This window comes from Pseudophryne corroboree, chromosome 1 (assembly GCF_028390025.1).
Source record: "Pseudophryne corroboree isolate aPseCor3 chromosome 1, aPseCor3.hap2, whole genome shotgun sequence".
Taxonomy (NCBI): Eukaryota; Metazoa; Chordata; class Amphibia; order Anura; family Myobatrachidae; genus Pseudophryne; species Pseudophryne corroboree.
In genome coordinates this window covers 476,033,114-476,055,177 of record NC_086444.1, presented here as the reverse complement: position 1 = coordinate 476,055,177, position 22,064 = coordinate 476,033,114, and the positions used below count along the sequence as shown (strand labels likewise).

Here is a 22,064-nt window from a genome sequence, read left to right as displayed (position 1 = left end):
TTTTTTTTCTGTAACCCGTATAAATTGTTAAAAAATTTAATACAAATCTAATGATGCCTTTGTGTAGAATTTCAATGCCGACAGTGTGTAAAGGCCAGTACTCACGGCCCGATGCGGGAGAGATGTGTGCTGAGCCAACCGCTCAGCACACATCTCTCCCGGTGCTCAGCACAGCGCGATCTGTGCTGAGCGAGCGGGGGGAAACGCTCATTTCACCCAGCGGGTGAAGTGATCGACCCGCTAGATTGGCCTGCATGCAGGCCAATCTAGCACCAGCGATAGCGATGCGCGGGACTGAAAATCTAAGCAATCTAGTCAGATTGCTTAGATTATCGCTTCGTGTGTACCCCCTTAGCCAGTTAGAGAAACAAAAAGTTGTTGCAGTATGCAATTATTCATAACTTCACTGGCTATAATAAGTTCTTACTAGTATCAAAATTTCACCATAAAGTACTGCTTCAGATGCGTGATTTCTGATATATATTCCATGCATTTCTTTATATGATTTAATGGGAATGTGTAAAGTGTACTCTGGAACTCACAGGTACGGATGGTATATGAACTTCCTATAGATTGTAAGCTTGGGAGCGGGGCCTTCCTACCTCTATGTCTATTTTTGCTCAGTTTTGTTCTATTACTGTTGTTCTAATTGTAAAACGCAACGGAATATGCCACGCTATATAAGAAACTGCTAATAATAACCACTTTCATATCAATTAAAATGTCTATTTAAGGCAGTTGCAATGATAAATGGTGAGTAGGAGTATTGCCAAATATTCCCTGGATATTTCCTATATTTTTATGTTTTGAAGACAGAACAGTGTATATTTGCTAGAAATTTTCAAATGACAGATTTTGGAAGAGAGAATTTGATAGACTATGTCCACTAGTTCAGACGTCCTATGAATTCATGAGAAGTCAGAATATGCCTAGTGCCCATTTTAACCTGTTTTTCAATGTTTTAGATATTTTGTAATGATGATAGTGCAATCATGAAGGCTTTCAACCTTACAAATGACCTATGTAAATAACTCATAATTTTTCAACATCTTTATTGAAAATTACTCTTCTATTACACATACGCTTTTGCGCAACAAAGATATGTCCGCACAAACAATATATTTACATTTTCCTTTTCCCAACAGATGATATCCTATTAATGATAAAACAAATCCTGTCTAGGGAAGCTGCACCCAGGAACAAAATGATTATGTAACAAAGCAAAAATAAAAAGTATTCCTTATATGGAACACTCGCGGACTGACTGATAATGACACCCATTCAATACGTAATAGACATCAATTCTCTAGTACCCTATATTATTGATTAAATGACTTTTATTTATTCCTTAAAATTAGGACACAAAATATAGTGACAAAATGTGCAATTTGTGAAACGTGTATAAGTGAATTAACCACTAATGTTTTTATGTGTTATTATTGCAGTATATATTTTATTATCACACCTCCATAAAGAGTCATAATATATTGGTGTAAATTATGCTTGTAAAATACTATAATAAATTCAGTATGAAGTATATACCAGCACTTATATACTGTATACCAGGCATGTCCAAACTGCGGCCCTCCAGCTGTTGAGAAACTACACATCCCAGCATGCCCTGACATAGCTTTAGCATTCTCTGACAGCAAAACTGTGTCAGGGCATGCTGGGATATGTAGTTTCACAACAGCTGGAGGGCCGCAGTTTGGACATGCCTGCTCTATACCCTTTGTTAATTCAAGTGAAGAAGCTACAGTAATATGTTGCCATCTCCTGTTACGGTTTCTAGTTGATATTAATATCAATGTAACACACCTCACAATTGTCAACAAATGTCACCATGGTTATATAAAAAGAGTTCTTATGACTTTGCTGACAGCGAAATGCGTGTCAGGTCTACACAGTGCACACGCTGCATAGCTTGTCCTGTGGGGTGGTATTCAGTATACCGGTTGTTGGGATCCCGGCGCACAGTACTCCGGCTCCGGAATCCCGACAACCGGCATACCAACACCTTTTCTCCCTCTTGGGGAAACACGATCCCCCTGGAGGGAGAATAGATAGCATGGCAAGGGGCCCATTTGCACTCGCCCCGCCATCGGCAAGCCGGCGCCGGTATGCTGGCCGACGGCAACTCATACCGTCCTGTGTACTTTAATATGCTGTATTTCACTAATTACACCAGTACTTTGTAAAAGAATATAACTTGGATAGATGTCTGCATGATCAGTTCAGGATGTGCACAAAGATTTGAATCACAGCTGTCCACACTAGGGTGGTTATTCAGATTTGTTAGCAAACCAAAAAAGCACACTAATGGCCAAAACCATGTTGCACTGCAGGAGGCACAGATGTACTGTAACATGTGCAGAGAGAGTTAGCTTTGGGTGGGTTATATTGTTCCCGTGCAGGGTAAATACTGGCTGCTTTATTGTTACACTGCAATTTAGGTTTCGGTTTGAACACAACCCACCCAAATCTAAGGGGGTAAATTTACTAAGGTGGGAGTTTTTTTTATTAGAACTGGTGATGCTGCCCACAGCAATCAATCAGATTCTACTTAACATTTATCTAGCTGCTTCTAGAAGATAATAGATATGTAGAATCTGATTGGTTGCTATGGGCAACATCACCAATTCTAAAAAAACTCCCACCTTAAATTTACACCTAACTCTCTCTGCACATGTTACATCTGCTGCCCCACCTGCAGTGCACATGGTTTTGCCCATTACTGTGCTTTTTTGCTTTGCTAACAAACCTGAATAAGGTCCTATGTACAGTGCAATCTCTCACTGCAAGGTAAGAGCAGCTTCTTTTACATTTCCTCGACAGCTGTGCAATTGCGTGGTGCACTGATCGGTAGCACAGCAGGCACTGGGGGAGGGAACCTGGAAGCAGAAGAACCAGAGATTGCTAGCTGCTGGAAGATTATCTTCCAGCAGCCGCCCAGTGGGTGTTTCTGACTGGTCACATATCATGCGACCACGCCAGGCAACTGCTTAAATTGACTTGGGTATAAGTCTGTGTACTTGTTATGTCAAAAGAATAGAATATGGTTATGCAAAAAAAAAAAAAAAAAAAAAATTTTTTTAAAGTCATTTTACAGGTCTTTCATAGTCAAGGTGGAGACTTCATACGGGATCGGTATGGGATCCTGGCGTACAGGATGTCGGCTGTCACTATACCGACAGCAGCGTCCCAGCCCCCACAATGCCGGCAGCGGGGCAAGCACATCGAGGACCCTTGCGGGCTTGCTGACCTGACCACGCTGCGGGCGTGATGGCTTGCTTCGCTCACCACAGGTTCTGTTCTCCCTCTATGAGTGTCGTGAACCTACCTTGCCAGTGTTCCAGCAGTGGCATTGAACCCGTTGGGATTTTGACGTCTCTCTTGTGACCGCAAGAATCCAGACGGACGGTATTTTAAACGCATACCATTCATACACATATTAAATTTCCAAATCACTCATTAGTAAACTGGTTCCAAACAACTTCCTGACATCTGCATTCTTAATAATCAAATCTCAAGTCATCGCTGGGAATTAATAGCACCACTTTCATATAGGAATAGTGACAAGGACAAAAGAAACATCACAATTTGCTGGCCAATAGAAAAGCATATAAACTGCATACACTCTTGTTATTAAACATTTTGGACCTTGTTTTCCCAGATTCTTATTATGTCTTCAAGCAGCTTGTGTGCTATCGTGATTATCTTTTGTCTTTCCATTCCAGGAATATCAAGTCTGCATAAAGTACGAGCCAGTACGTCAGAAACTTCACTGGCAGCTTCCTGTGTCTGAGTCATCTGAGAGAGAGAGAGAGGAAACAAGTAACATTATCCTCAAATGCCTTTCAATATTCCATAAACAAATATGTCGTTTTCTTTAACAAATGGTAAAAAGTCAAAATATGACCACAAAACAAACTATTTTCATGTTTTCAATTAATCTTTGCAATGGAAGAGCCCCACAATTTGAGATCAGACTGTGACCTGTGAGTCCAGCACTGCTCTGAATCAAAGGCTTTACAACTCAAACAGGCAGATAAATATAGCAAAAAGGAAACCAGATCTTCAAAATAGTACATTCCCAGTCATTTACAGCGTGTTGATAAAAGTTCTCACATTTCATATCGGCAAGATTGCATGCCCCCTATTAAATCCCCACCCACTTCTACAACTGTTAAGGCTGGAAAAGAAACATATGGCATGAACAGGTACTACTAGCAATATCACAATCTAAGGAGGTTCAGGAGACATCACCTTAACCACACCTAGCATTTCAGAGTGGAAGCAACACCTCTCAAGGACAATTTTTGTTTAACTTATAGCAAAATATTTTTTATTTACAACATATTTGAAGATTGTGTAAATTAGCAGGAGTGCACAGATTTATCATACATGGATTTAGCTGTTTTTACCGAAAACATATCATAAAGCATTTACATGAAGTCTTTATACAAACAGTATGGCTTAGGGCTTCGGAGAAAAGTTTGCTTACTGCAGTCTCTTAAACTCTGCCACTGCAGTTCAGGTTTTAATATCCATGCTTAAGCACAGGTGACTTAATTAGTAGTACTTTAGTCAATTTGATTTATCCATCTGGACTCAAGCATGGATATCCTTAAGACCTGGACTGTAATGCTGGAGTGTTAGAAACTCTGCAGCATGCTTGCCTACCTGACCCTCTCCATGAGGGAGAAAATGCTCTGTTCCTGGACTTTCCTGGTAATGTATGATTGCCATCACCTGTGGTGAAACACCTTTCTTATCAATTAACTAGCTCACCACAGGTGATGGCAATCATACATTACCAGGAAAGTCCAGGAACAGAGCATTTTCTCCCTCATGGAGAGGGTCAGGTAGGCAAGTATGCTCTGCAGTAAGCAACTTTACACAGTTTTTTTTTTGCATACAGCTACGTTACCTTGAGACAAGAGGTGTGGAACTACAATTACCAGCCAGAACAGCAATACTTTCTTTTAGTTGTGAACCACACCACATTCTGTGTGTGCAGTTTAAGCAATTTGCAAACTTGATCAAAACCAACATGTGATTTTCCTCTGATGGAAGTGATAATAACCATGCTGCTTCTTATGCACAAGAAGGATTTCAAAACAACTTGGAACTACCTGTTGACCAGTTTGTCTTTGTTGACCAATTTTTAAAAAAACCTTCTGTTATGTTTCCTTGCCATGGGGGGTTTCCGCACAGGTGTATATCCAATTCGCTCTCTCTGCTATTGCTATTATAGGTAATGGCTGCATGTAATCCAGTATTCATTAGACAGATCATCAATCTGAAATCTACTTTTCCATTGTCTCACTCAGGTATGCAAGGGCCTTGAGACACATGGGGGGAGCTACACTGCCTCATAAAACCACTGGAAAATTGGAATGTTGGTGGTATCAAATACAGCGCCCGATTCAGACCTGATCGCTGTTGTGCGAATTCGCACAGCGGCCAATTATCTAATGACTGCGCATGCGTGTGCACTGCAATGCGCAGGTGTGACGCCAAAAAGAGACAGAATGGTGCAAAAATTTTGATCGCTTGGAGTACGCAAGGTGATTGACAGGATGCAGACGTTTGGGGGTGGTAACTGGCCAGTGTCAGGAAAAACGCAGGCATTCCCAATCATTTTCTGGGTTGGTGTGTGACGTCAGCTCTGGCCCCGGTCAGCCTGTTTCTCTTGCGCTGTAGGAGTAAGTCCTGGGCTACTCACAGACTTGAAAAAATCATTTGATGGTAAGTGAGTTGCGAACGGATTTGCAGATGTCCGCTGCGTGGTGGCATACAAATGCATTCACACACATGCACGGGTGGGTTTTCACTCTACCGGGGCGGCGACTATCTGATCACAGCCCTCTGCAAATTTGCAGCACAGCGATCAGGTGGGAATTAGGCCTGAAGTGAGGCAACACTATTTGCCAGTACTGTAAGCAGGAGGTGTGTGGTCTAGCACTAAAATATCTATATGACATTTGTCTATGAAACCTCAAAGAGATAGTTTATGTAACATGAAAGATCATTAAATCCAGACAAACATTTTCTCGGTGTCAAACGTTAATGAAAGAGAAGGGAACTTATATTTGTTTATAGAATAGACTAAGAAAACTGTGTGCCTAGTATTATACGATGCTTGTCAGCTTGGAGTGAATTAAGGAAGAACTGTATAAATGTATAAGTTCAGCATGTTATTGGACTGAAGCTTTGTGTATTTTCTTCTGTAATGTTCTTTTTTTGTTGCATTTCTGACAAAACTTGCAAATAAAATATCTTAAAAAAAAAAAAAATTCTGATGCTAAATCTATCTGACAATGATACTGTGATCCTGAAGTTTTGCTTACTATTTTATTTTTCTCAATTGATTCGCTTTTGATGTATGTTCCCCCATCACCTTACTGCTAGCCAAAGTGTAGAAATACTGTAAACCCTGAAATAAAAATAAAAAAAAGCCAATGCCCTTTTTAAATCCTCATGGAGACTGGCTGTCCACTTGTGTGACAAAGGGAACAGCTGCACCAAGTGGAATCACTGCTTACTGGAGATTACAGGAGAAATGGCTATTAACATCTTTCAGCCTATCTGATACTGCAGATCAATTTGGGAATTTAGCTATTAAGAACCTGATATTTCCCTTTACCCTGTGAATGCACTCTTGATTTTTAAACATATATTTGTTACAAAATCACATGATATTTTGGGGGACATTTACTAAGCAGTGTAAGAGCGGAGAAGTGAGCCAATGGAGAAGTTGCCCCATCAACCAACCAGCAGCTCTGTATAATTTTATAGTATGCAAATTATAGATGTTACTTCAGTGCTGATTAGTTGCCATGGGGCACTTCTCCACTGGCTCACTTCACTGCTCTTATCACTGCTTAGTAAATGTCCCCCTAATAAGTATTTCTTTTTAGATTAAATACTGTACATCAATTAAGGAATGTGAGGTGATTCTCTGTATCACTGTATAAAAGGCACTAAATAATTTGCAGATTTGCAAGATGAACAGAAATACTAGAAACACTGACCTCTTACATTATTTGAATATCAAAACTGCTGTCAAAGTCGAAAAATATTGCAGTACACACATCACGTACAAACTACGCACAGATGGCCTCCGTGCGCGTACTTGCTCTGTCGTGCGTGCACATATTCGCAATTTGCGTATGGTCGCTCCCGCGGTCCTGCGCATTAGCGCGTGGTATGGGTATTTACGGTAGAGTTTGTGAACGCATGGAAAGCTATCAAAACACATTACATATTTAATCCAAATAGTGCACAATGTACACATAGCCTCCCTGCACCACATCAGAAAGTAACAGCAGTTTAAATGGTTTCAGAACAAAGGGATTCACCTTTACAGAATAGGAGGGGACAGAACAAGGTTATAAGGTGGTGTTTGGTATCCAGCTGAAGGGTATTTTAAGGGTAACATTCCGGTGTTGGTTTGAGAAAGATCGCATGTTCCTGCGGATAGTTATGTGCAAGAGCAGAATATAGATATAAACTGTATTTACTGTACATTATGTATGCGGCGGGAATCCAGAGGAGACCACCCACAAGAGCAGTTGGGAAAGACATCGCCTACCTATTCAAACCGACCTATGACCTCTCCTGTACTGTAAATGTGCATCCCTGTGTCCAATGGACAAAGAGATTAAAGTATCTATTGTATTGCTTTTTGGAAGAATTGTATAAAGAGAGCCTGCTGCAGGCCTGGTCAGACACAAGACTCACAACGTTATCTATCAGATGACAGAGGACCGGACCGGGTAGCGCAAGCGAATCCACTCACGTATGTAACATTGACTGTAGCCATTTACTCTGTTATATGGTATTGTATTGATTGTATTGTAACCCCCTTTCAGCAATAATACGCTGTGGTGTCGGAACCCAGTGGTTTAGCCACAGACTGTTGTCGTGTCTTTCTTTCCCTGCTAAGGTTTAAAGTGTAATAGCATCACACTGCATTGCTGCATAAGGTTTAAAGTGTAATAGCATCACACTGCATTGCTGCATAAGGTTTAAAGTGTAATAGCATCACACTGCATTGCTGCATAAGGTTTAAAGTGTAATAACATCACACTGCATTGCTGCATAAGGTTTAAAGTGTATTATTAACGCATCACATTGCTGTATAAGGTTTAAAGTATGTTCATTGGGTGTGTACGCGCTCTGTGTACTTTGTACCGTCAGCGCGGCGTTTGTACGCTAAGTCCGTACACAGCACAGGACTTTGTACGCTAATAGCGTACAAGGGCCCTCATTCCGAGTTGTTCGCTCGGTATTTTTCATCGCATCGCAGTGAAAATCCGCTTAGTACGCATGCGCAATGTTCGCACTGCGACTGCGCCAAGTAACTTTACTATGAAGAAAGTATTTTTACTCACGGCTTTTTCTTCGCTCCGGCGATCGTAATGTGATTGACAGGAAATGGGTGTTACTGGGCGGAAACACGGCGTTTCAGGGGCGTGTGGCTGAAAACGCTACCGTTTCCGGAAAAAACGCAGGAGTGGCCGGAGAAACGGTGGGAGTGCCTGGGCGAACGCTGGGTGTGTTTGTGACGTCAACCAGGAACGACAAGCACTGAACTGATCGCACAGGCAGAGTAAGTCTGGAGCTACTCTGAAACTGCTAAGTAGTTAGTAATCGCAATATTGCGAATACATCGGTCGCAATTTTAAGAAGCTAAGATTCACTCCCAGTAGGCGGCGGCTTAGCGTGTGTAACTCTGCTAAATTCGCCTTGCGACCGATCAACTCGGAATGAGGGCCAAAGTACGTAGAGTGTGTATTAAGTACAGCGGCCGCAGCGGGTCCATGGTAAAGTGTATTTAAGGTGTGTTTAAGGTATAGCTTTCATTCCTGCATATAAAACGGCATTGTCACTGCATTAAGGTCAGCAGCTAACAGACAATACTCCTATTTGATTTTAACGTAATACACTAGTAACATACAGTCTCTTCTTATATTCAGTGGGATATCTTTTGCTTTGAATTTGAACCTGAAAGCTTTTGAATCCCTCTTGGCTGAAAGAAAGGAGGAACCCCGCCATACTGACTCCTAATCACTCATTTTCGGGTGGTGTTAGTTAAATCCTGTATCAAAATGTATTATACTGCCCTGCAGTATTCCAAGTGTATTTTTATAAAGCAAAATGAAGAGAGAAACATTATGTCATAAAGTTACTATACATCAAACTTCTGTTACTCACCGGTTGTCCATTTATCAATTTACATGCTTGATTTATAGGTCACATATTGCACTTAAAAAAAACTGAACAGACACTAAAATATCTGCTGATTGTAAAGAATATTCCTTGCACATTGTAGTATGCTTATCAAATCTACCTATGCATAAGTATTTTTTAATTTGTTCAGCAATTTCGAATGCTGGGCATACATGCTACAATTATCTGGCCGATCAACCCGATATCAGCTGATCGGCCAGATAATAACAGCGTGTATTCGGCCGACCGACACGAAAATATTGATCGGTCGGGCACGTTGGATTGTCCGGCATGTCCCTTCGATGCAATCTTTTCAAGTGTCCGGTCGGCCGCATTGGGCAGTGTATGCCCTACTGTGGCTGACTGACGGACATTCCTCTGTTCCTTCACATGGACCAGTTCGCCGATATCAGGTGACATGCAGTGTGAGAGATCTCACAGTATTTATCCTGGATATCGTCAGGGTCAGATAAAATGGTTCCGGTATGAATGGTCGACAATGTTAAGGTCAACACTCATTAGGTCGACCACTAATGGCCGACATTGACATGGTCGACATGGACAAATGGTCGACATATGAAAATGGTCGACATGTGAAAAGGTTGACATGGATTTTTGGACTATTTTTGGTGTAATTTTTTCCATAACATGACCAGGAACCCCAATTAGTGTACCGCGTCCCCTTGCATGGCGAGCGGCCACGCTCCGCTACCGCTGCTTCGCTCGGCACAGGTTACCGTTCCCAATCGTAGTCCACGTGGATGGTAAAGTATAAAAAAGTAAAAAATGCATTTAAAAAAAAAAAAGCCATGTCGACTTTTTCATGTGTCGAGCATTTGTGGTCGACCTAATGAGTGTCGACCTTAACACTGTCGACCATCTGAATGGATACCAGCTAAAATGCCTATCGGTCTGACAGGCATCTTATCTGACCGTGTATGCCCAGCATTACACACATTGGGCGGTATCCTATTACAGGAGATAAAACAAGTTTCAACAATGTTTTTTTTTTTTTACAGGATATCCAATTAAAAAACAGCTTTCCTCCTGAAAACATACAGGTTCATTGAAAACTGTGTGTTTTCGTGAGAAACAGCCCCGTTTTCGCTTGAAAACAGGTCTTTTCCCGGGGATTTGGTTTTGCTTGCCCGAGACAGGTGAAACAAAATCCCTCATAGCCGCAGCGACCTGCAGTGTCCCATGCCCACCACAACAGCAGCAGACTGGGACTGCAGTGAGGGCACCACGGTCTGGGAGCCAACACTCAGCGCTGTGACCCGCATCCCCCCTCTACCACCACCCCCGGAGTCGGTCACATAACTGGGAAGCAATCATGTGACTGGGGGGAGCTGGACGTCAGCACTGCATTGGGAACTGGAAAAACTCTGATAAGCCGCAGCTCATACCGGCTTATTGGGGCTAATAGGATAGCCTTAGGTGATATCATTAACAGTGGTAATGTACCGCGGGTAATTGGATATCCCCCATTGTACAGATAAGTAAGGTAAGACACACTGAGTATTCACCAGAAAGCTTTCTTAGTTCATGACGTTAACATTTCAAGGGGGTAATAATTAGACACATACTAGTCACAGCATCACAGATGAGACCTACAGAACCCTATATTAAATACTGAACTAGTAACATAATTTAAATAACTAAAAGTTAAGTGACACAGAAACAGTCTCCTAACTCCTACAAAACTGTGTGGCCTTTACAGGCCACTGTCTCAGTACACATTACCACTTACATGTGAGATACAGTCCTTGGCAACAATGTGCCACTCAGGGGAGAACAAAAGAAAAGCAACACACAGATGTCTAATTAGCTGCAGAGTACACGGATGCCATGACTTCTCTTTATTTCCTTCTTCAAATATCTTGTGTAAAGACATGGCACAGACAGCTGAATTTCTGCGTAGTAATACCAAGCATTCTTTCACAGCTTTTGCTTCTACCTATAGAATGCAACAAGAGGAATAACAAATTAGAGTGAATAATATGTTTAAATGAAAAATGCTTTAGAGATAGAGGGACCTCAAGCATGCAGACATTTCCAGAATAAAGTTTTCGCTCACTCTAAATAAGGGATTAGTGACAGCTGAAATCCATGTTAGAAAGTCAGCAGACCATTCACTTCCAGAAGGCGAGGCAGCTTTTAGGCGTTGGTGCACTCAGCTTGACATTAAACTCTGGAAAGGCGAAAACTAAATGCCCTGAATTACTTTGGTCTCTACAATTAAGCTGTCAGGGCATTTAGCCAGAAACTGACTTTTTTAAGAGTGGAAAAAATTGTGAAAGGCCCATTATTATAGACTGCAAGACTGTTACTTGTGGAGAATGAAAAATATTAGGATAATATGACTGTCTCTATATACAGTCACCACTACATGTTGTGCTGAGAAAGAACCCCCTTCATTGATTATTCAGCAGAACTTGTAAGAGATGTGTTATGACAGATGAGAACAGATCACTAGAATGAAAACTCCAGAATCTGATTTTATCAACTGTTAATCTTCCAATAATAATGTATACATCTATATCTCCGGAATGGTATGGAATTACAAATATGTGTGCATATGTGTATAAATACAGACTGGGCTAGAAATGATCCTACTGTTTATTAGTATGGTAGGTGTTTATTAGTCTAGCATGTAAACTATGCAATGTCATGCATCATGGGATTCCTGCAGAGTTTGGAGCAAAGAAAACAAAGGAGAAAAAAAAAAGTATCTCAATTTAACTTTGAACCATGTTGCACTGCAGATTTAGGAAGGGTGTGTCCCTATCCTACCTAGCTAAATGCTACATTTTAGTGTAAAAGCAAAGCTGCCCGGTATATGCTCATACATGCAAAATCAGTCTGTATTTTCCCTGCATAGCAAAAGGTGAGGGTGACCGGGAAATGAGTTGCTCAGAAATATTTGTGCAGGGTTTGTGCGACGGATCCGTTCGCACGCGCGATTGCAAGGAGATTGACAGGAAGAAGGCGTTTGTGAGTGGCAACTGACCATTTTCAGGTAGTGTCTGGAAAAACGCAGGCTTGTCCATGCGTTTGTAGGGAGTGTTCCTGATGTCATTTCCGGTCCCGGACAGGTTGATGTGATCGCAGTGGCTGAGTAAGTCCTGGGCTGCGCAGAGACTGCACAAAATCAGTTTGCACGCTTGCACAGCTTAAATACACTCCCCCTGTAGACGGCGACTATCTGATCGCAGCAGTGCAAAAATCGCTTGCTAGCAATTAGGTCTGAATTAGGCCCAAAGTCCAAATGCAAACTCATTACTCCTTAAAACACATTTTTGTATCTTGTCATGCAATAGAAACACCATCAATAGTCAGCATTTTGTATGTTTTTTTTGTAATACAGGTAAAGCTGGGTATACACAAGATAATAAACTGTACAATTTGTTGTTTTCAGCTGAATTGGAATGACAAATCGTCCACATCTTCTAGTGTGTACGCACTATTGCGCACTCCCATGCGTTGTTCATCACATCTTCAGATCTGCCTGCAATGAAGATCTGAAGATATCGTTAATGACAGCATGCACAAGGATGTGGCCAATGAATATCACATGGTTGCTCAAAATATGTGTGTACGGCCACGATCCAGGATTGTCTAGTGTGTACCCAGCTTTAGCGTCAAGTCTTAAAAATAGCCATATGTCTATCCCATGCATTATAATTCATATTTTTGTTATTTATATGGTGCTACAATGTCTCTGCAATACCTTAAGAGCCTTATTCCGCATGGGTTGGAGATGCGTTGTGATCGTATACTCCCGACCTGTGCTGTACTGTGCACGTGCATCGGCTGCAATGTGCATGTGCAGGCTGTCATATTGTGGTTGCATCCCGAAAGGATGTGACCGCAGTATGATTGACAGCTAAGGACGTTGGGTGGGCGGGGTCGGGGCATTAGAGGAGTAATCACGAAAAATGGAGGTGTGTCAGGAGCGTTATCAGGGCGGCTGCATGCTGTCACGCAGCCGCTCCAATTAAAAAAATGGTGGTGCTGCGCCTGCCTTCACAGCCTGGCTGTGAGTGTGTGTGCGTGTGTGTGTATGTGTATATGGAGTGGTCTGAAAACAAACAAACATGTAAAGATACATATTTCATTGTAATTTATTTTCAATCACATTTCTCAGCAGCCATACCTAGTATTGGAACCCCATGACCTGTTACACTGAAAGCAGACACCTTAGTAATAAAGCTATTTGCTCCTGCATAGCAATCCTGCAGATTCTAACTATATGAAGCTACTAGTTAGAATTGTCAGTTCAAAACCATTACAACTAGGCAGATTTATGTAGTGTGCAGCCACACACTACCTACTGTAGATCTGCTCAGTCTCTCACAAAACTGATTATGTCTATGACAATTATTTTGCCAGTGTCATAGCCAGGATTAGGAACCACAACCTATTACACTGGAAGCAGGCACCTTACTGACAGAGCTATTTGCTACTGTATAAAAAGCATGAAAATTCTATGAAGTTACTTGTAATTGTCAGAGAAGTAACTTCATATAGTTAGAATTCTCATGCTTCCGATATAGGAGCAAATAGCTCCATCAGTAAGCTGTCTGCTTCCAGTGTAATAGGTCGCGGCTTCTAATCCTGGCTATGACAGTTGTAAAATGTGTATCTATAATAAAGAGGGTGTAATTAATTAGGTGCAGGGACTAGGGGATAGGTAGTCGGCAACGGAAAGGATGGTGGCTGGTGTCAATTGGAGGAGAGGTACCCCCCTTCAAAGCAGGAGCCCGGCGGCAGCTGACTTTGTAGCCTCTCAGTTACACCTCTGTATAGGTGTTACATGTATATTTGATAACTGTGCACATTATGTGCTGCAGTTACTGGATCCCTGCATTTAATGTTGGGAAGTAATCAGAATGACGTCATGATTGGCACTGCTATTAACTATATAGGGTGCTGATCTGGTTTTGCAAGTTATGAAAGATCAATTGCACTGAATGTTTGGACAACTGCAGTTATCGATTTCGACAACTCCACCTGTTGCTGCCACACACAAACAGAGAGCACTGTCCCTGGCTCTGTGGAATATGCAGCCACTGATTGTGTATAAAAAATATTAAAGTTTTTTTTCTTTCAATTATCTGCGGGTGCTACTGTTAAATTTGGACCGGCACATAATGCAGACATACTGCTAGCGCCAGTGAGATGGCAATAGAGGGAGAGTGCGATTCTTTGGAGAGGTAAGGAACACTTTCCCTCTTTGGCAAGTTGTTTGTTCATACATTGTGTCTGTAAATGGTCTGCTTTGCCTTGATAATGGGCATTCATTTACTGAAGGCTACATGCTGGAATAAAGCATATCCACCAATGTGAGGTCTTGCCAGGGGGGGTCATTCCGAGTTGTTCGCTCGCAAGCTGCTTTTAGCAGCTTTGCACACGCTAAGCCGCCGCCTACTGGGAGTGAATCTTAGCTTATCAAAATTGCGAACGAAAGATTCGCAATATTGCGATAAGACATCTCTGTGCAGTTTCTGAGTAGCTCCACACTTACTCGGCATCTGCGATCAGTTCAGTGCTTGTCGTTCCTGGTTTGACGTCACAAACACACCCGCGTTCGCCCAGACACTCCTCCGTTTCTCCAGCCACTCCCGCGTTTTTCCCAGAAACTGTAGCGTTTTTTCACACACACCCATAAAACGGCCAGTTTCCGCCCAGAAACACCCACTTCCTGTCAATCACATTACGATCACCAGAACGAGGAAAAAACAGTGAGTAAAATTCCTAACTGCATAGCAAATTTACTTGGCGCAGTCGCAGTGCGGACATTGCGCATGCGCACTAAGCGGAAAATCGCTGCGATGCGAAGAAATTTACCGAGCGAACAACTCGGAATGACCCCCAGTGATCTATAAATTTGTCTAGAACTCAAAGTAAATGATTTTCATAATTGTAAAGCTTAAAAACTTAGCATAACTTAAAGAAGTGATAATGCAGCGGTGTTCAATTCAATTGGGAATGATGTGCAGCCGTACATCGTTTCACTATCTATAGCTGAGTACATATTTGGCCATTATGGTACAATTTACAACCCAAAGTTTCCTGTGCTCACTTTTATGGGGCAAAAGAGGCGATGTAGATGGACACAATGTCTCGCTCCAAAACAGACCATCACTCCTACAGTATCTTAATCGACCCTTATATCTGCTAAATACCTATAAAGCTGTACAATCACATATACATTTATATTCACTTGCATTGTATGTTCTAAAACATATAATTCAGTTATAAATGTAACATTATCGCTTTTAAACTGTATAATGCAAACACAAACATACAGTACACACACACACTAGAACAAGCTTTGGTGAACCATGAAACTGCTCATTTGAGAACTGATGGAAATTAAAAATGCTGTAAATATATTTTACCCAAAGTCTCTGGAAAACACATCAGTGTTATGTTTTCCCTGTACAAATGTAGTTTTTACCCTCAGGTTTAAAAATGCAAATACATTGGTTTCCAAAATACTTATTAAATTAAGAGTGATCTTCCTGGGTGGTCTGTAGAGGTAACACATTTAAAAAAGGTCAGTGATGGAATATGCCAACATCAAGTCTGTGACTAATAAATATACACATTTACAATTCATAAACGGAATAAATATTTTAGACTTACTTGGCCCAAAACCTTATATTTGGACAAATCCAATACACAGAATTATTTCTCTCTCTTATAAAATTTCATATACACACGTACATGTATCTAATAACATACAATTGCCAAGATCCTCATTTTAGAGACCAAACAAAATCAAATACAGTAAATGAACACAACAGAGAACGCTTCTAGACAGGACAGAGAAGCCTGTTAAAGTTCCAGACAAAAAGGGAAACAATCTTCTTAAAAGTACTTTAACCTCAATTTTTTCTGTAATTGCATTTTAGACAGGGCGTTAAGTGTAAAAGCGCTCTTTGCTTTCTTTATGTGAACCTAACCAGATTTATTTGGTCAGAAATCTATTTTAAATATAACTGTGATCCATAGCTATGGTCCTTGCTTCAAATGCAATTGGGGGAAAAAAAACGCATATTGGAAAAAAGTCCTTAAGTCTGTTGAAATTCTGTATATTTTATATGCTATTTTATCATAGAAAAGCCAATAAAAATGACAGAAATCTCATATTTTTCAGTGCCAAACTTACTCGTGCTGCTTTACTGCACAACCTACCATTGTTCTACTTCTGCTTTGGTTCTCATTGCATGGATTGTAGTAAAATGCCAAAAGCCACAGCAGGTCGTCTGAAATTTCAGGGTCTGACGTCAACAGCAGCTCTGCTGCAATGTCCACCCATTCTCCTAAGTGGATTAGCAAAAACCAGGATTCAAATACACTCTCGTGAGATCTGTAAAATAATGAAATGAATCACTTCCAAGTTAAAGCGAAAACAATTTTTGTTTTACAAAAAATTATACTTTTCCTCTGATGATCAATTTCCAGTATCTTATGCACAATACTGTATGTGTAGAATAGAAAGCAATGTTTTGTTTTTTTTAACAAATGCACCCATAGTAGTTCTGAACTGTTAATGAACTGTGTGCATACTGATTTATACAGGCAGCATAAAAATAATATATATACAAAAAGTCACCAGCAACTGCCTGGTCAGAATTATTAAGGGACATGCATTTATAGAAAAGGATCATTTATATATATTTTACATCTGAACTAAATGTATTATTAGGCTTTTTAGTTTTTACAATTGCCATGGAAACCTCCAAAAATAATCTAACCGATTTGAGACAGTTGAGATTTCGTATTTATTTCAATGGACAGTGGGGCAGATGTATTAAGCGTGGAGAAGTGATAAAGCAGTGATAAGTGCAAGGTGATAACGCACCAGCCAATCAGCTTCTGTCAATTTACATATTGGAGCGGATTGGCTGGTGCGTTACACTTATCACTGCGTTATCACTTCTCCAGGCTTAATACATCTGCCCTAATGAATCTGAATAGGAATGGAAAGCCAAAAGAAAAGTATTGCTGATTGAAATTAATGGGGAAACACTCTGTTAAATTAATATATATTCTTTTAAAAGATAAAATATCCAGCATTTGCATGAGCTTTCTGCACCCACTGAAAATCACGCCTGTCAAATGAATGAGTAAATATTGGGTGATTTTGCTCAACAGGGTAGCATAGATTGGCGATTGAAGAATTAACAATTTATATATGGCAATGTAGGGCAATTTTAACTTCTGCACAAATTTACCTTTGGCTGTACTTCACCCCCCTGCAAGTGTTCTAATGTTTCCCATAACATAGTGAGGCTTGGATTGTTTAAGTTATTGTCACTACAAGGGATGTCAACATTCTAAGGGCATTTGTTTTCCACTTATTAATGGATACGTAAGGTTTGTCTGTTTCATCAAACCACAGTTTTGCAGTAGTGCATTTCACACAAATGAAAAGTGCCCTGAATGTTGTGTTGCTGATGTTATGATGATATTATCTCCCTGACAGTGCTAAAGATGTTTACACAAGTTTCACACTTTTTTTCTGCTGATAACTCTGCCCATCTAGTGGTTACAGTTTGGTTGGTTGTCTTTGTGGTGGAAGCTCTGGGAATATTTTAGCCTGCAATTATGCGTTCAATGTGACCACTAAGGGGAAAAGGAATTTCCCTTGATTTTACTTGTAGTCAGTCCTCAAGGCTGATACTTAGTATGTATATTGCTTTTTTTTCCATTTAAACATTTTTTTTCAGGGCTGTGATCTTGTTTGATCAAGCCTGTCTTAAGGTCCATACATATGCTTCTCTGAGCCTGTTGTATTACCTGGCTGTATAACTTGTGTGTGCCTGGAGTGAAAGCTGTCCTTTCTGTCAGGTAGGTCAGTTGTACTGCTGGTTTACAGTGATGAATATCTGCTTGGTATTGTCAATGTGTTTTGTCTCAAAAACTCATACCATTGGGGGCGTGGCCTAATGCACCACTGGAGCAGACGTGTGATACCTAAGCTCCTGGCTAGCCTGCTCTTTAGGAGGATTTATCTGCGGGTCTGGCCCTAAGCTCCAGATTTGTTGCCTCTGCCGTGCCTTCTGGAGACTCCTGGCGCACCCTAGTGAATTTCCCGGCTGATCGGGGCCTCCGGCGGGCTGAGGCCTATCCCGCTATGCGGAGCCACGGACTTTCCTGGGGACTTCGGACCGGAAGACGCCTGGCTGCGGACGAGATCCAGTGTGAGGCATCGGCTCCTTACCGCCTGACCCTGTGCGTCTTCTACCTGCCCGGCGAGATTGTCTGCCCCTTGCCCCCACAGCTCCTACCATTCCGGTGTCCTACTATGGGGCTAAGTGCCGGACGGCTTCTAGCCATGGCCGCGGTACGCTGGGAGGCGGCTGTTGTTTCTTCTCCCTGCGCCCCTACATACTGCTGGACATGGCGGGAACTCCCTCTCTCTACCCTGCAGCTTCAACAGTGCTGGGGGCCTCTTGCGGAGCTCGGCGCCGGATGGCGCGCAGCCTGGTGACTGGAGGTGCGGGTCTCAGTCTCCCACGTGAGAGCCCTGCTGCCTGCATTATCTGGACTGGCTTTTCTCTCCCCCTGGAGCTGCCATTGCCTGCTGTGGGAGCTGATTTCAGCAGTGCTCGTCTGGTGAGATCCCAGCAGAGGGTGAGTGTGTTCCCTTTATCTGCTGTGTCTCCCCCTCATCCTTGCTGCCACTTAGACTGCCATTCTCTCTGATCCCCTGCTGATTACCACTTTTGGCTGACTGGTATTCCCATTGGAAGCTGGCTGGCCTCCTACAGTTGATGTCTCTGATAATGTCACCCTAATGGGCATGTTTCCTCCTACCTTGCTTAATATTGCCTTGATGTATTGATATTCCTACTCACAGTGGACCCTTCAACTTTCTATTTCGGATAATTGGGAACTCTGTGCTGTCTCTTTGTGCCTTATTATGCCACCAAAACGCAGAAAGACCTCTAAACCAGTCTCTCAGCAAACATTCTTTAAGTCGTCTCCTCAACCTCCGTGGCCTAAAAGTACTGGGACCCCTGCTGCTGACACGGCCCTGCAGCTCTCTATCCCCATGGCGGCCGCCTCATCTGCATCTACTGTCAACTCTGCTTTGGAACAAGTAGGGGATGCAGATGCCCTGACAGTGGGTACTATGAAACTGCTTTTGTTCCACTTTAAAGATGAAGTTGCTGCCGAATTCCGTTCCACCCTGCAGGCATGCCAACAATCCATAGATAAACTTGGTGGTCGCACCGACCACCTAAAATATAAAATGGAGGAAGTTGTCAGCTCACATAATAGTCTGGTGGACTCTCATGGCGCATTCGAGATGGAGGTACAACTCTTACGAGACAAAGTTACAGATTTAGAGGACAGATTGTGTCGCAATAATCTTAAATTGAGTGGGGTCCCTGAGTCCGTGCCGAACAGTGGTTTGCACGATTATGCAGTGGACTTATTCAAGAAGCTTTTACCTCAAGCCTCGCCAGCGGACCTGCTTATTGACCGGATTCATAGGTTGTCTAAGGCCAGAGCGGCCTCTGATTGGGCCCCTAGAGATGTTTTGATGAGGATGCATTATTTTTACATCAATAAATCCTTATTGAAAGCAGCTAGACTGTCTTCTGACACTTCTACAGCCCTTGAGGAGCTTCAACTCTTTGTGGACTTATTTGCAGCAACATTTCTCAAGTGACGATCCTTTCAACCCATTACTACTGCCAATCGGAAGGCAGTTATTCCCTATCATTGGGGTTTCCCTACCAAGCTGTTGGTCTCCCGTGAAGGTTCCACTGTCTCCATTCCGAATGCTGCTGAGGGAATGGAACGCCTGAAGTCATGGAACATTTCAGGTTCTACCTCTAGTCCCTCCCCCAGCAGGCAACTTCAACAGGACTGGTTCACGGTGGGGTAGAGGTTGTAATTCTTGAGGTTTGATGCTTTGAAGGTTATGTTTCTTGTTTATATGTTCTGTTGCTTATGTTTATTATCTGTTATGATATAGAAGTTTTGTTGCTGATGTCTCTACGGCTTCAATATTCTATCGATAATGTCCCCTTTTTTTGTAGGGTGTCATTCTGGTTGTTTAGAGATGTTAGCTATGTCATGCAGCTTTGCGCTTTATGGGTTATCACAACACTACCTTACCTAGTTTAGTTTCCCTCACTCTACATATACAGGTTTTCCCATGAGTACTTTGGTTCTTGTATTTCTCGTATATTCTCATATATTTTATCTCTGTTCCTGTGTCTTTGGTAAAAGGTAGGAGAACTGCCACTACCCCCCCTTTAGTATACACAGCCGTCATACTATGGCGCCTGGTTGTGGTCTCAAGAGAGATCAGATTAGTTTTGTTTTTCATGCTTTCCCTATGTCTCCCCTTATGTTTTTTTTCTGTGTGTTACTCTCCGCATATCAGATACATTTATCAGTATGAATGGGTTCAGCCGTGTGGTCCGGATTCTCTTTCTTTTTTTTACTGTAAAATATGGTCAACTTAGTCTCTATTAATGCTGAGGGATTAAATTCCCCCCAAAAAAGGAAATTAGCTTTGAATTATTTCCGTATACTCAATGCTCATACGGATGGTGTAATGGTTAGCATTACTGCCTCACAGCACTGAGGTCATGGGTTCGATTCCCACCATCGCCCTAACTGTGCGGAGTTTGTATATTCTCCCCGTACTTGCGTGGGTTTCCTCCCACAATCCAAAAATATACTGGTAAGTTAATTGGCTTCCAACCAAAATGAACCCTAGTGTGAATGTGTCTGTGTGTACATGTGATAGGGAATATAGATTGTAAGCTCCACTGGGGCAGGGACTAATGTGAATGGCCAAATATTCTCTGTAAAGAGTATGTGTGCGCTATATAAATAACTGGTAATAAATAATAATAATAATAAATATTGTTGCTGTGCAGGAAACACTTTCAAAGTCAAAATCTCACCCTTTTTACTAATTTTAGATACACTTACTGTTACACTGCTAATGGGCCTTCTAAAAAGGACTGGAGTGGCTATCCTGATAGCACAAGCTGCCCCTTTGTATTATCCTCCAAATATGAAGACCCTGAAGGGAGATATTTGTTATTGGTTGGCCATTTAGACAATGCTGAGATTACTTTAGTTTCTTGCTACGCGCCAAATAACAAACAGATTTCTTTTTGTAGGAACTTTTGTAGAACCCTACAGGAGCACGGGAAGGGTGCACTTTTAATTTTGGGCGACTTTTTGGTTTTAGACCCCTGTTGATAGATCTCGCCCAACGCGAGTCCTTAATCAGAATCAGCCCCAGGATCCCTCTAGCAAGTTCTGCCAACTGTTAGCTGAGTACACATTGTTTGACGCTTGGAGATCCAAGCATCCCTCAGTTAGGGACTACACCTTCTATTCCCATGTTCATGGGTCGTACTCTAGAATCGATTTGACATTCGTAGATAAATGGACGCTAGTTTCTATAAGCAAGATTGATATATTAACAATTTCCTGGTCAGACCATTCTCGTCTTTTATTAATATGGGATGTTGGTAAACGAGTGGTCCCCCCGGCTTCTTGGAGACTAGGCACACACCTTCTTGCTCATCCAGAGGCTCATCAGGCCATCCTGAAGTCTCTAGATTTGTATCTTGATAGAAATCACTCTGAAGATACGTCTATCTTCACTCATTGGTGTTCTCTGAAGGCTGTAGTCAGGGGTTCCGCGATTCAGATAGCAGCCAGACTTAAACGAGACTATAAAAGGTCATTATTCGCAACTGTATAATTTAAAAAATGACCCTGGTACCCCCCAACCGTCGCTACCTGATATTAGAAGGTTTTTAAAGACGTTA

The 22,064-nt window shown here is 41.8% G+C and overlaps 1 protein-coding gene across 2 annotated transcripts in view; it reads right to left on the bottom strand.

Moving 5' to 3' along the window:
• Nucleotides 1–2,561: 2,561 nt before the first annotated feature.
• FANCC (FA complementation group C) overlaps nt 2,562–22,064 on the bottom strand; it is a 451,540-nt gene continuing 432,037 nt past the window's right edge. For both annotated transcript variants that reach the window (XM_063913751.1, XM_063913750.1), the window contains exons 13-15: nt 16,441–16,615; nt 10,988–11,194; nt 2,562–3,810 (exon numbers count right to left, since the gene is read on the bottom strand). In XM_063913751.1, the coding sequence (XP_063769821.1) occupies nt 3,646–3,810; nt 10,988–11,194; nt 16,441–16,615 (547 nt within the window). In that variant the 3' untranslated portion in view covers nt 2,562–3,645. The remainder of the gene's footprint in view (nt 3,811–10,987; nt 11,195–16,440; nt 16,616–22,064) is intronic.